Source organism: Alosa sapidissima, chromosome 9 (assembly GCF_018492685.1).
Source record: "Alosa sapidissima isolate fAloSap1 chromosome 9, fAloSap1.pri, whole genome shotgun sequence".
Lineage (NCBI taxonomy): Eukaryota > Metazoa > Chordata > Actinopteri > Clupeiformes > Clupeidae > Alosa > Alosa sapidissima.
The window spans coordinates 24,691,861-24,707,373 of NC_055965.1; the positions used below are offsets into that span (position 1 = coordinate 24,691,861).

The following is a 15,513-nucleotide window of genomic DNA, read 5'->3' on the forward strand; positions in this document are numbered from 1 at the left end:
CGAGGATCACATCAGCCAGTGGCAAGCAGCAGCGGCAAACGTAACGCAACGCTCAGACCATAATAAGTTATATCTCGTTCCTAAGCAGGAGTGTGCGGTCCATATGGGCAGGTGGGGCAGCGAACTACCTGAAGCATCCTCCACAAAAAATAGTTCCTCAGTAAATCATTGCTCCAAGTCTACTTTTAATAATGTGATTGTCACATTAATTATCTATAGTTTCTGTAGGCTTTCCAACTATTTTTGGTCTATTGACATCAACTTTTGGATGATGGTGGCGATTCTCGTTGAGTTTAATGTGTCATGCAATGTTGGGGCAGGGCACCTCGACGATCGCATTCCTCAATAAATTATCGCATAACCCTGGCGGCTTCAATAAGGATTGCAATCTGCGCTAAAAGACGCCTGTATGGTCGTAAAGTAGTCTGCCCCATGGTCATATTCTAGAACTAGCCTACTCAAATTATTCCGCCAGTTATAAATTAGGCCTATCGTTTCATTTCAAGATGCAGAAATGGCGAGTAGTGTTGCACCTGTTAACTGTGTTGAGTTTCTGTTTAAAAAAACTATTTGAGAGGTTGAAATTAGAAGATACGTTAGCTAACCCTGGTGTCTTCCTTGGTTTAGTAGCTAGCTTCTAGTGGATTTAATAGCATCTTTTGACAGCGCAAAAACGAGAAGGCAACGGTGTTCAAAGGTATGGCATAGGCTGCTGCATTCAGAATGAGCTATCAATATAGCCTAGTTTCTACAGCGAGTGGTCAGACAATTATCCATAACACCCAACTGTCTTGAGTTGCAGTTATAAAACCCAACTACTTAAAAATATTAGATAGTTAGCAGGCCAGACAGAACACAAAAAAAAAATAGTTTTGTTTACCCATAGCAACAACGTTGCTATGCTTCGCTGGTTTAACGTGATGAGAATGGGGCAAACTTAACTGATGGGTTACTGATCTACAATTCTGACTGTGACATGATTTAAGCATACCGCAAAGTCCTTTAAAATATGTCATTTTAATGTAGCCCAAAATGATAGGCTATTAAAAAAAGTCAGACTTTCTGCCCTACCAAAATGTATGGTCACCGCACGCTACAGTTCCTAAGCAACACAAACGGTTTGTCAATTGAATACACTCGCGTTGTTAAACCAAGTTCAACGCTCAGCTTGTTCAACGCTAGTGTTACGCCAGTGTTGCCACCGTTAGGCTGCCGAACCATAGAGAACAATAGGAAACCTGTCGCTTGCCGCTGGCTAATGTGATCCCCGCCTTATGACTAGATTACTGAGAGAGCGACATCGAAAAATTTAACAAAAAGAATAGCTCAAAATTATACCCACGACATGTTACCTCGAACCTAAACACATGAGATTGGGGGAAAAGAGTGGTTTTTTTTTTCAGAACTGTTTTTCAGATTGGGCTGAAAAGTTTGGAAAGTTTTGGCTACACTGAAATCTCAACTGAAGCAGTAAGTAGTGTATACAGATCAAAAAGTGTTGAAAAAAAGTTGAAGTAGAAGTACAGTTGTAGGCTTTTTGTGTTTATTCAGATGAAGGACAGTGAAGAGTGACAGGAAGCGAGTGGGAGAGCGAGATAAGGGTTTTATCAGGAAATTACTGCGGGACTGCGGGATCCACTTCAGTTGCATGTCCAGGTGTACCCTGGCCATTTCATTGACATTTCCTGACTAAATGAATCCATGTGCCACAACCATTGTTCACGGTAGAGTTGTCTAGGTTTAATCATGTGGAATGGCTGAATCCAAAACTGTTATTTTACAAGTTTCTAAATTCAGTGTCAACCACTATACAGTATACAGTATATAAAAGTACAGATATATAGTATACACTACTTTATGATTTCTATAGAAGTTCTATGATAGTGTTTCTCAGTGGGGGGAGGGGGTGGGGTTGAAAACATAACCTTCTTGGTGGAGGATCTGTTACAGATATGGGGGAATGCAAAAGTGTTATTTCATGTTACGTTTTAGCTTATTAGAGTTTTTTAGATACTTTAGCGTCAGACTGATCAATCAGGTCATTATTTTGAACTTATTATTGATTAAATCTTCACTCTTTTACAAAGCTGTAGAAGTACAATTGTGGGCTTTTTATGTTTATTCAGATGAAGGACAGTGAAGAATGACAGGAAGCGAGTGGGAGAGCGAGATTAGGGTGTTAACAGGAAATGACCGCAGGAGGGACCTCTGTGGGCACATGACCCAGACTTTGCTACGTGTGCTGCAGACACGTGTGCATCAGCTCCCCCTGTTTTTTTATAAAATGTCCCCGGCAGTGGTGTAGTCTACATGATATTATCATTTGAGGTTGATTACAGTATACCCACTACAGCTAACTAGACTACACCACTGGTCTCCGGCACATACATACATGATTAAACCTAGACAACTCTACCGTGCACAATGATTGTGGCACATGGACTCATTTTGTCAGGAAATGCCAATGTAACAGCCAGGATACACCCGGACATGCAACGGAAGTGGAACGTTCCTGGAGCATATGCTGCAACATTTAGCTTCCACTTAGAGTCAATGTAACAGGCCGATGTAAGCAATTTTTTTTCTCGGCTTGAGGTGCTACTCAAAAAAGATCTTCAGGGTTGGCAGGTCTGTATAGATATATATTATATACTACTTTATGACTTCTATAGTAGTTCTGTGGTAGTACAAAGTAGTAGTTTTTCTCAGTGGGGGGAGTGTTTGGGGTTGAAAACATAACCTCCTTGGTGGAGGATCTGTTACAGATATAGGGGAAATGCAAAAGTGTTGTTTTATGTCATGTTTCAGTTTATTGGAGTTCTTATAGTGTCAGTGCTGTCAGACTCATCAATCAGGTAATTATTTTGAACTCATTATTGTTTACTTCACTATTTTACACAGCTGGCTGGCTTTCTTGACACGCACACACACATTTGCTGCTCATTTGGCAATGCTATAAATGGCACCTACTGCTGTTACTGCTTTTGTTCATAGTATATTTACTATATTTGCTCATGTATGCCTTGATTCAATAAAACTGGTTTTCCATGATTTTGCTGACTGACAAATGCCTTTTTTTGATTAAAAAGAGTTGTGTTTTTGGGGAGAGAAAAAATGTTGGAGATTTATTCATTGGGGTGGGCTTGATCACTTTAATAGAGTGCAGCCTGTATCAACTTTACAATAGAAATAAATAACTACAGTTATGTCCTGTGACTTATAACTTCATCACAGGGAAAGAGCAAATAAGGACAACAGTGATTGGACTACATTGTAGTCACGACAACATCCTGTTTCCACAGCAGTGGACCTCCACCCAGCTACATTTCAGCCCACACAGTCTACTCTACATATAGTATGCCAACCTGGTGCCCATGCACCATCTAGTGGTAACATCACAAACTACCCAAATAAATAATGAGCTAAAACTACTCATCCATTTATAAAATGAACTAAACATAAACTAAAACTAAAGAATAACTGACAACACATGCATTATTTTTTAATCATCATATACATTCATATATTAAAGGTACGGTCCATCATCACAAGACTTTACGCCAAGCAGACCTCTTACTGTGTGTATGTATACACACTACTAAAAAATTAAGGGAACACTTACAGTTTTCCACAATTGTTAAAACACATTTTTTGAAACCTTCCACCCTTTTCTCCATTCTGAAACTACATTCACAGAATGTCTGACAGTTCTTACAAAATAAAACACTCGACTCAAAAGTTTTACTTGTGTTCAGAACCAAACAGTGTCAGAGTGCCGATCCAGTGTATGATTGTTGAGCAGTATATATATGCCGATCCAGTGTATGATTTTTGAGCAGTATATACAGTAGCATACAGACTGAAACTTAGACTATACAGTATATATGTATATAATACAGTATATACAGACCTGTCAACCTGTACGCATTTTCACATCAAACTACGGCGATCTTTTACTTAAAACTACGCAGAAACTAGCAAACATCCAACTTCTCCGGAAAGCTCCCTGGAGCATGTGAGTTAGAATCTTCACAGATCTATTTCATATGTTCAAGGGTGAGAGAAAGAGTGCCATTTTATGTACGAACACATATGTTTTCTTTCAAAGAATAATGTCTAATAATAATGTTTTTCTCATTTCCGTGTTCCATTCTGAACAAATTACAACCATAACTACTTATTGGAGTTCTAATAGTGTCAGTGCTGTCAGACTCATCAATCAGGTAATTATTTTGAACTCATTATTGTTTAACTCTTCACTATTTTACACAGCTGGCTGGCTTCTTGACACGCACACACACTATATATACCAAACACAGTGTAGCCACATTATATAAAGTCAAGGCCTCTGTGAAATAGAAGAATGTTTGATTGTATTCTACCCTGAATAGTGGGAAACTTTCTTACTGTCTATGGAAATAAATTAGCCACTTAGGGCCCAGTTGGACCCGGAAACAGAATTATCACCACATTATTGCATCACAACAAACCGGACAGTGTTAGCTAAACTGCTTTGTCAGTCAGATCTGGACTTACCTTTTCTAAGATAGTGAGGGTTAAACTGCATTGTCAGTCAAAGCTGGATTTACCTGTTCCATGATAGCTGCTTGAACAGCTGGGTTGTTCGACATTGGATTCTGGTCGTATCTTCACTCTGAAGATTTTCTTATGCACAACACCTTATATACACACACACACACATCCTTGTAATATTGTGGCTGATTCCAATGCCAGTTCTGGAATGTCGCCTCCTTGGAATAATGACCCTCACCACCCAATGACCACTGCCAGCTTTCGTACAGGCCTATCCAGAAGTCGCCCCCATAACCTTTATCAGTGGCGGCCTTGGTCAGTCGTTCCATGTCCTCTGGGCTGGTGGCAGTGGCGAGAGTGCCGGACCTCTCCCTGCAGTATGCTTGGGCCTCTGCCCATTGCTTACTAATTGACACAAACGAGTACTGATGGGGATGGCATGACACCATCACGTAGTGTCCTGTATGGAAAATCAGTAGCAAAAATGTTGCGGTCTGTTTGACAATAGTTTAAGAAGAAGAGTATGCATAAACATTTACATGTATTCATTTAGCAGACACTTTTATGCAAAGTGACTTACAAACAAGAGCTATCCTCCCCATAGTAATGGTACGATCCAGTTATCCAAGAGTTATTCTCCCCAGAGTAACTCAAGTTAATGGTACAATCCAGTTAAAGCGTGAGCTTGTAGCCATCTGCATTCGGTAGGCTATATTTACCAGACCCATGGCTACACTAGACATGCAAATGCCCCGAGCATATGCTTGTCTTTCTCTGTCTATTATCTGCAGCATTAGGGCCTCCTCCCCGATGAGATTGCTAGTACGCAGAGCAGCGAAGTTACAGGCTATGCTCACGCATCTGTCAAATGTCTGATCATTTGCGGCACAAATGAATGGTAGACTATTATAGAACCGCTGGCAGAAAAAAACGAAACAATTTCCAGATTAGGAAATATTACGGAATTGTGTGTAATCAAATAAAGAGGCATAGCCTAAAATTGGGGGTAGTAATGTAAGCGCTCGTTCAATGTCTATGCGCGTCTGCGCAAGTGAAACTGAACCTTATCATAAAGACACCTTTCTCAACAACTTTTCTGTTCAATCGGGACCAGCAGAATTGGCATTAGGATCCATAGCCCCTAGCCTCCGGACGTTTCCCTTGTCTACCACGTTAAACTTCAGGCTCTCGTGTTTTGCTGAATGATATTAAATTAACTCAGCAGATCACCCTAGTAGATAACCAGAATTACATTCTCCAGAATTGTAAGTCAGAATGTAAACTGGGCCACAGATGGTAAGCACAATTACATTAGCTTAAAACTATCTAGCCTAGTATAACCTAAAACTAGCTTAATTAAAATGTCACAGCCCATAATTACTTTTTTTTATTAGAATATAGATATTAAGTGAATAAATCATTATGCAAATACTTTTAATTTTAATACTTAAAGTACATTTAAATGTACTTTTTACTTTGACTTTTACTTGGGTTGTCATTGTGGTACTTTTACTAAAGTAAATATTTCTTTGCTTATTTGTACTTTTACTTAAGTACCGAGTTTCAGTACTTCTTCCACCACTGGAAACCTCAAACACAATGCAATCTCGCAGAGATCTATTCAGGTGACGCTACATCTATTTAAAGCAGAGGTTGGGACAAGGGTTGTTTTACTTGTATGTACTTATTTACATTTTACAGTGGCACAACATTTTTGGCGAACAGGTTTGCAAAATTCTCTATTTTGGGTCTAACCATTTTGCCCAAGGAAAATAAATCAGTATCTTCACCTTATGAACCAACGCTATCCTATAGCTGGCTAAGTTTCTCAAGATACAAAAAGGTCAAACTTTTCTTCTGGTCTTATCTATGGTGATTATTTGATTATGTTGATTGATCATGTGACATCTATCTGATAGTAGAAAGACGAAGGAAGTGTGGACCTCCATGTTCTGGCAATGTGTCTCAGACCTGTTTGTCCCTCTTCTCTTCTGGCTCTCTAACTCCCACTCTACATCTCTCTTTCTTTCCCCTTACTGTACTTCACTTGTGAGGTATATCATCGCCAGTCATCAACTATCCATGTGTTAGCCCTCCTCTCACCCATCTCACCTGAAGCCCCATCCTCGACTGCCCTATTGTCCCCCTATCTGGATTCCTGGCCCGTACAGCCTAGCGACCCACCACCTGCCTATGACAATTCTGCCCGGATCCCTGGCTTGTCTGCTGACCCACATGCCCCTTGACAACTCCCTTCCCCTGGACAAATCCAACACTGGACTATTTGAACTTTCTGTCACTAAATCAGGATTAATGAATTATCAAACCAGATACGTAATCACCCCACCTCTTGTAACTTTCAGCTCAAGTGCTTTTTAACACCATGTCTTATTCTCTACACCTGACTATCATATGCATTTGTCATGTATACAGACCTTACTGTCCTGTATTGACCCTAGGCAGATGGGTCAGGCCCTTGAGTCGTGGATCTGCTCGAGGTTTCTTCCTATATGTATCTCCAATTCTAGGGAGTTTTTGCTCGCCCCTGTTACCCATGGGCCTCTCGCTTACTTTCTTTTCTTCCTTTCTTTCTTTCTTTTTCTCTCTGATTGCCTACATTCTGTAAAGCACCATGATACATGTGTAATGTTTTGGCGCTCTATAAGCACAATAAATTAAATTAAATTAACTGTCCTCTGTACAAAACTACTAATGCAAATATGTAGATTTCTGTAGTCCCCCAGCAAATGCAAATCTGTATGAACCCGTTTGTTTGTTTAAGGAACAGCAGTCAGGTAAGTGCACATATTGTTTAGAACAATAGTCCAGTAGTCTGATGTTACAAAAATGCCATTACCAAACTGTCCACACTGTTATGTCCAGTGAAACTAATTATTCATTTCCGATTGGACAAGAGGCACTCCATGGATCTCATCACTACATTTTGCACTGAAACTATCTGATGTTAACATACCATTAATTCAAACCTAAACAACAGATATTTCATAATATCCTATTGCCAAAATATTATTATTATTAGTTCTGCACACACAGTTCAGTCTGCATACTGTTCTTTGTACATGAACTGACAACACATCTTGCTGATTTGGAAGGCAAATGAAAAATTCTCTGGAACTTCCTTTCATGCAGCAGACACATTAATTATGTGTGGCAAGCTGAGGTATAATATAGGGTAGTAATAACCTATGCACAATGTATCTACGGCACCCTGGGAGTCTATGGAGTGAGGATTGTCTCAAAATGATTTAAATATATATAAAAGGATATATGTACATATACATACATTTATAAATATCCAAATACAAATATAAAAATGTGACATACAAATAAATAAACAAATTTATATAAATAAACGTGTCTTTGTAAATATATTTTCGAAATTTGAAAATAAATATGCTTCACCTACAGGCCAGTTGGTGTATAGTAACATAAATTAATTTACATTACATTACATTACATTACATTTGGTTGACGCTTTTTTAACCAAAGCGACTAACAACATGGTAAACACTAAGTTTTAGAACAATTCTCACAATTTTAGGACGGTTTAAAAAAACATTAGAGTACAGTAAGAATAAGTGCGTCGTTGAGTGCTGTTTTTGACAGTTACTTGTCAGTTTAAAACGGCTGGTGAGTGCTAGGATCAGTAAGACTTGTTGTAAGTGTTGCTAGTGATGGGGACGAGACCGCCTATGCCGAGTCCGAGTCAAGACCGAGTCTTTGAAGGGTCGAGACCGAGTCGAGACCGAGTCCGTTGGTTTTGAAATACAGTCGAGTCCGAGTCAAGACCGAGTCTTTGAGGAAGCAAGTCCGAGTCGAGACCGAGTCCTTTAGGAGTCGAGACCGAGTCGAGACCAAGACCATAAATTATTTAATATCACCCCAGTTAATAATCAACAGTTAGGCTTACAGACTAAGCTAGATTGGGAATTGTTTAGAGGAGCAGTTTTAACGTCTTAATATGGTCTATGTTTTCACGATCGTTAAAAAAATCCCTACCACATGCATCATCTTCTGCCTATTTTTCTAAATTGCTTCAACAGTGCTGCTCTGTCATCAACATGTTAAGCCCTCCCTGACTTTTTTTTTATCATAGTTAAGACATGCAGAGCAAATTAAAATTTTCTAGTGGTATAAATTAGTAGGCTTAGCTACTTTATAACATTTTCCAATATTTTCCAATTTTAAACATTTTGACAATACACTAGAATTCAGTATCTTTTAAAACTTTATTCCCCCATAACACACATAAACATTACACCCCCCTCCCCTTCCACAAACACACACCCAAATACACACACACACACACATCACACTATGTCACACTGCTGTTAACAAATATTCTATGTTATTAAACCCACCCCCAGTCCCCAAAACATGAACATGTACAGTGGGGAGAATAAGTATTTGAACCCATGCTAAAGTTGACTAAAAAGAGGAATATAAAATATATTCCTCTTTTTAGTCAACTGTAGCATGGGTTCAAATACTTATTCTTCCCACTGTATATCTTTTAAACACACGGCAGGCAAGAACAAACTGCGCCTGAGATGGGACCGATGTGGTCTCATAATGAACACTCTAAAAACAAGTGCAACAGGCACTGAAGACAGGTCTTGGTCCCCCTCCCCATTACTGGCCACTAAACCATTTCCTCAAATCCCCACTCCCACCCAACACCCTTTTGCAACCAAACCATTTAGCACCCCACATCCCCTGGACTCACACAGACACACACTCTTCATTTTACTCTTCCCCGTCAAGAATTTCGTAGTTGCACTTTAGAAAAATCAGAGATGAGAGCAAGCTGTGCCTGAGGCGGGACCGATGTGGTCTCCTAATAAAACCACCTCGACTAAAAACACGTTCAACGGGTGCTGAAGACGCCGGCACAGCCAACAGTTTCATGGCCAGCATGTGGATTTGGGGAAAACGCTCTTGGTGTTTGGCCCAAAAGTAAAGAGCATTCTCAATGTCTGTGTCTTCAACAGTATTTTGCAACCTGCGTAGCAACACATGTTTGCTGCCCTGTGCTGCGCTTTTTGAGAGATTTGTACCTCGACAGCATGCGACCACATTTCTTTGGTGGGGAGTCTTCATCCTCTTCCAATGTGCCGTCCAAGTCATCTTGTTCTCCTCCGTATCTCTCAGCACATTTCTCAACCTCTGCAACCAGTGTTTCTGTGAGACATGAGGGCATGAGCACGTCATATCAAATGTTATGTAAACTAGAGATTATGATCACGCTGTGTTATGTTAAACATGTTAAATGTAATCTTGGAATAACAACACTGTTGTAGGTTATTACCCTTGCACTCTGTGGTAAAATGTAATACACCCAGTTTAAAATGTTCTGGTAAGCAAATATGATACGAATTTACAGTAAGTTTTCATACATCAGTTTATGTACTAACCTTTCAGTGATTTTTTCAGGTCCTCTCTCTATCGCCTCTGGTATGCTGCACCCTGCTTGCACGTCACATCGAGATCCACCCAATTTAGGCCAAACTGTGGGTCCAGCATTGTGGAAAGGGTGTAGATTTTGTTGTTGAATGGCTCCTCCTTCCCAGTTTTCCCAGCCATGTCAAACTGTTCAAAAATCCCCTGGAAGCGTTTTTTCAGTGATCCGTGTAGTGCCCTTGCGATGGGTCTACACAGGATATGAGTTGTTTCACATTTTATTAAATGGGTGTTCAGGTCAAGAACAGTCGGCACAATGATGCTGATAGTTACGACTTTTTCCCCCTCTGTTAAGTTAGTAGCCTCAGCAAAAGGAGTAAGAATTGAGGTTAAGTCTCTGAGTTGGTTCCACTCACGTGGCGTGAAAACAACTTCTGAAAAGTCGTTAAGGCACATTTCGGTCAATGTTTTGTGATCCAGAGAAGTCAGTGCTTGTAGCTGTTTAAATGTACTATTCCATCTGGTGTTGTTCGCTGCAGGTACAGTTTTTGTTGTTCCACATGTGCTTTCAAATGTGTCTTTGAAAGCCGAGCTGGTGTGCAAGAGGGTAGAAAAGCGAGATGCTTTAGCAATGGCAAGACTAATTGATTTGACCTCTTTCATTCCATCTGAGACAACTAATTGAAGAGAATGGGCAAAACAAGAAAGCCTCTCCCCTGATAGCCCAAGTTCTGTGTCCTCATCAGTGTCCTCCCATAACTCCTCATCATCAAGGTCATCCTCGCTTTCTGTGTCAGAGGCTTGCTGCAGGGGCATTTGCACTTTGAAAGCGCATTTCATGTTGGCTGCATTGTCTGTTATAATATAACAAACTTTTTGCGCGATGCCATATTCTTCAAGTATTTCCTCAAAAGCAGCAGAAATCCTCTCACCGCTGTGCCGTCCTGTAAACCGTCGGCATTCAAGCAGGTACGGTTCAAGCACACAGGATCCATTAGAGCAGTGTACTGCATGCGCAGTGACGCCAAGAAAGGACCGCAGTCTGCGGTCAGACCAGATACCAACGGTTACAGAGACAGATGGTTGACTCTGCAATCTTTCAACAATAGTCTGCTTCACTTAGATAGTGCTTCTCGAGATGGGGGTGTATTTTGAGTCCATGACTTTCAGAAATGTTCTAAAGTAACAATTCTCCACCAAAGCCAGAGGCAGTGCACAGTCAATTACCAAGTCCTTAATGATGGATGCATTAATTGCTTGCTGCCGAGGGGATTTAGAACTGTAGACCGAAACATTGGAGAAGCATGCAGATACTGATGGTTGTGCAACGTCAGTTTGGTCTTGTGCTGCCTTGTACTCCAGGAACCTGTAAGAGAGAGGCAACATCCACAAATTATTATATATCTATTATATATCAGCATGTTTTAAAATTCATAATGTTCTCTATTATAAACTATTAATTGCAAAACTATATATGTATAATTTATACGTTTTAAAGGCATAAGCTCTCTTACTGTCTGTTGGAACTAGGTCACCTTCATTTCTAATCCAAAATAGCCTAGGCCTAGCCTAACACATGCAAGGTGATTTCCACATTCCTGATGTGAAAGAAAATGACCAAGGACAGCCTATTATTAATATTCAAAATTTGTAATATTTAAATTTGTAACCACCTGTAGCGACCTAGCCAGCCCACAACTCCTTTCACTGCAGAGCGATCTTAATGGTGGAAATTATATTAGGCTACCTACTCGAAATTATCAGCCTATGTCTACATACTGCTGAATGTTGTAACAAAGGCTTTACTGTATGTAACAATATTAATGTAGATTAACAATTAAACAAGATGCAGATGTTGTAGATCTTGACTAATTTTAATAATCAACAAAATGTATGTGGACATTAGAGGAAGCAGTCTCTCTTGTTGTCTTACACACAAGCACTAAAATAACCTCCCTATGTAGCCTAATAATATATAATTCAAGTAATATTCAACTCCACACGACACTGAGTGCCCTAATCAAGACAACTAAAGTGTGTAGCTCAGACGAACAACTAGCTAATGTATTTTGCCCTTGCTCTTGTGTGTGTGGCTACAAGCTCGGCACATAGATAACGTTTCCCAAGAAATTCTCCGAAATTCTCTTCAAAGCTTTACTTAAGACTCACTGTAAAACTGTATAGCAGATAAACAAAATATATCTTGGTATTCGTTTCCTGAGTGCATTTACGAGACACGTTAAGTCGTTAACATTGAATAGAAACTGATTGGTTAGCTTAAAGCTAACGCCTATGGAGAAATCCATATAGATGCTAACGGTTAGCATTCACAAACGAACTAATTGAGTAGCTAAATGGCCACTTGAAATTAAACATTCAACACTTTTCACTGATAAAATAGAATGTCCCTGACACCATCTAAGAGAAATTAGTTTATGGTATTGTCCTGCTTAAGCCTTTCCCTTAACTGTGTTAATGAGACAACTTACAGTTCACATCTCTGCTCTCAAGTTGGACTAGGCTACTTGGTCAAGTAGGCTAGTACAGTAGATACTGTAGCTATGGATAGCTCTGGGCGTCAGAAAAAGACACCAGTGGTGGGCTCGTGGCTTTTTTGGGGGGGGTTATTTTACCAACAACCATCAAACCATCAAAATACCATCTATTCTATGTCATTATAATGTAAAACTAAAACTAACAGCTTTATGTCAAACACACTTTATACTCATGCATGGTTAGGTGAAAGCACAATATGTTAACGAGCATAGCATAGCTCAACAAATACGTTAACGTTAATGCACTCACCTGTTAGGATGACTTCTTCTGATATGGCGATGGAAGTTTGAAGTTGTGCCCAAAGTTTCCGTTATTGAGGTGTTGCAGAATTGGCACCGCTCAGTGTGCTTTTTTTTAAAATCTTTTCCCGTGAAGGTTTTGTGGTTTTGGTATGCAAATTTAATGATGGCAGACTCATTGCTCATCTTGCCGCTATTATCACACCACAGCAACTGAACTGAAGTGAAGTCACTGACACTCCCATGGTCAAATTTGATGTTGCAAAGATACTGCAGTCAGAGCTGCAGTATCTTTGCATTGCACCATGGGATGTCATTTTCAAATAATGCCCGCCAACATGGCATTTTATTATTATTGTTGTTGTTATGCGTTGTGTGGGTTTTTTATATGAATATAAAAAATGCGTTGGTCTCGAGGACTCGGCCTGAAATTACGAGTCCTTCTCCTCCCACTGTGGTCCGAGTCCGAGTCAAGACCGAGTCTTTGAAGGAACAAGTCCGAGTCGAGTCCGAGAAAGCAGAAATCGGTCTCGAGACCGGTCTCGAGTCCGAGACCGGACTCGAGTACTACATCACTGAGTGTTGCTATGAGAGTAGATGTTCTCTAAAGAGCTGGGTCTTCAGGAGTTTTTTGAAAGTGGAAAAGGATGTCCCTGCCCTTGTAGGAACTGGCAGTGTGTTCCACCAACGAGGAACAACAGATGAGAAAAGTTTGGATTGGCTTGAGCGTACCGGTGGTAGAGCTAGACGTCGTTCGTCAGAGGAGCACAGCGGTCTGGAGGTAGCGTATGTCTGTATGAGGGCATTCAAGTAGGTGGGAGCAGAATCGGAGACTACTTTGTAGGCAAGTGTTAGACTTGAATTTGATGCGGGCCGCCATAGGTAGCCAGTGTAGCTGGATGAGCAGCGGGGTAACATGTGCCCTTTTGGGTTGGTTGTAGACCAGGCACGCCGCCGCGTTCTGGATCATTTGAAGTGGTTTCACTGCGCAGGCTGGGAGACCTGTCAGGAGGGCATTGCAGTAGTCGAGTCGTGAGATGACTATTGCCTGAACCAGAAGTTGGGTAGCATCTTGAGTCAAGTAAGTCCTGATTTTCCGTATGTTGTAGAGTGCGAAACGGCATGACCGGGCGACTGAGGCAACATGATCTGAGAAGTTTAGTTGGTTGTCGAGAACAACTCCTAGATTTCTTGCAGTCCTGGTCGGTGAAACAGACAGGGAGTCAAATTTGATGTTGATGTCGTGGTGTATGGTAGGTTTAGCTGGGATGACCAGCAGTTCAGTCTTTGAGAGGTTCAGCTGGAGGTGGTGTGCCTTCATCCATGTAGCTATGTCTGAAAGGCAATCCGAGATCCGTGCTGAAACCAGGGGGTCGTCAGGTGGAAAGGACAGATAGAGCTGTGTGTCGTCTGCATAGCAGTGGTATGAGAAGCCGTGCGAACGGATAATCTGTCCCAAGGAGGTGGTGTAGATAGCAAAGAGGAGGGGGCCCAGCACTGAGCCCTGGGGGACCCCTGTGGTGAGATGGTGAGGTGCAGATAGCTGACCAAGCCATGATACGTTAAACGAGCGTCCTGTGAGGTTATCTATATACAATTTATTGTGTGGCCCCCCATGAACGGAATTCCACGAAACTTGGCGTGCATTCAGAGGGTGTCATAATGATCCTACACTTCCAATTTCGTGCAGTTTTGACTATGTTAGGTCACAGATACCTGTGATTACAACACCTCATTTTTACTTTTTTGTGTTTAACTAGGTGGCGCTATACATGAAATGAGTGGTTATGGAATGGGTTGACATGGCCCTTTGAGGGGGGGCTACAGATCAAAACGAAAACAGGAGGTTCCATGCTATCCATGTGGGGTTACATGCACCAAGTTTCGTGTACATCCTTGACGGAAATTTGGACATGCGAAAAAGAATCTGACTAAACCTATATGACCGCCGCTTCGCTGCGCGGCAGTCATAATAAGATGGATGTTGCTGTTGGCGAACAGTGTGACACGAGTTAAGCTTTTATTAAGTTGGCAAACGTTTGAACTAGCCAACTAGCTCCGCTGGTGGGAAACGCATGGGACTCATAGCGCTCCCGCTGTCCTATTGCGTGCAAAGGGAATTTGAAAGACAACTGATTATCCCGCCCCTCAGACTGAGCACTGCAAACGGTGAGTGCCCAGACCCTACATTTTAACGTGGGTCTGGCTCGTCAGGCTATCAGTTCAGTGTATCTAGGAACAGAGTCACGGCAGAGTCAGTGCCCCCCCAAAAATGGAAAATGTAAGACTCATTTCAAAGTGTACCCTTGTTTATAAGAGTACAAATAATGATAGGCCTAGTCTTGCACGCTGCACTGTTTGTAACAGTGTTAGCATTGCCCATGGTGGGTTAAATGATTGCAAAAAACATGTTGAGGTGAGTTTAACTAGTGTCCATTCATGTGCATATTATTCAGGCCTATACTAGATGGCTAGTTGCCAAGGCTACATGAAAAGACCAAACTGCAAGATCTACATATTTTATTTTCACAATTACTATCTATAGGCCTTCCTTATTTCGTGTACCAACTAGACATTATTGAACAAACATATTAATCTGTATTTCAGTATCTAAGTAGGCTAAAGTTTTTTTTACCTCCTTCTTCCACACAACTTAGTCTAGTCAGTAGGTCTCTTAGCTGTCCACTTTCATCAGGCCATATATAATATTTTATACTGTTTGTAGAAAATTATACATCCCAACCCTACAGTCTATGCTGGCAGC

General features: G+C 40.9%; 1 protein-coding gene and 1 long non-coding RNA gene across 4 annotated transcripts; one reads left to right on the plus strand and one right to left on the minus strand.

Moving 5' to 3' along the window:
• Nucleotides 1-6: 6 nt before the first annotated feature.
• LOC121719713 lies at nt 7-3,048 on the plus strand. The gene is made up of 2 exons (XR_006034329.1): nt 7-2,628; nt 2,809-3,048. It is a non-coding gene; the product is annotated as an uncharacterized LOC121719713 (long non-coding RNA).
• Nucleotides 3,049-8,830: 5,782 nt separating this feature from the next.
• LOC121719632 lies at nt 8,831-12,970 on the minus strand. Of its 3 annotated transcripts, none has more exons than XR_006034277.1 (3): nt 12,760-12,970; nt 9,969-11,320; nt 8,831-9,735 (listed from the first exon to the last, which is right to left on the minus strand). XR_006034277.1 is itself a non-coding variant. In XM_042105429.1 (2 exons), the coding sequence occupies exon 1, from the start codon at nt 10,792-10,794 to the stop codon at nt 9,997-9,999; it is 798 nt and encodes a 265-aa protein (XP_041961363.1). In that variant the 5' UTR covers nt 10,795-11,050; the 3' UTR covers nt 8,831-9,735; nt 9,969-9,996. The 3 variants fall into 3 exon arrangements, 1 of the variants encoding a protein (XP_041961363.1); XR_006034278.1 differs by lacking the exon at nt 12,760-12,970 and adding an exon at nt 12,444-12,698; XM_042105429.1 differs by lacking the exon at nt 12,760-12,970 and having other exon boundaries at nt 9,969-11,050.
• Between the last annotated feature and the right edge of the window lie 2,543 nt (nt 12,971-15,513).

Coding starts and splice junctions, on each gene's coding strand:
- LOC121719632 (XM_042105429.1), bottom strand. CDS start 10,794: ATGAAATGCGCTTTCAAAGTGCAAATGCCCCTGCAGCAAGCCTCTGAC.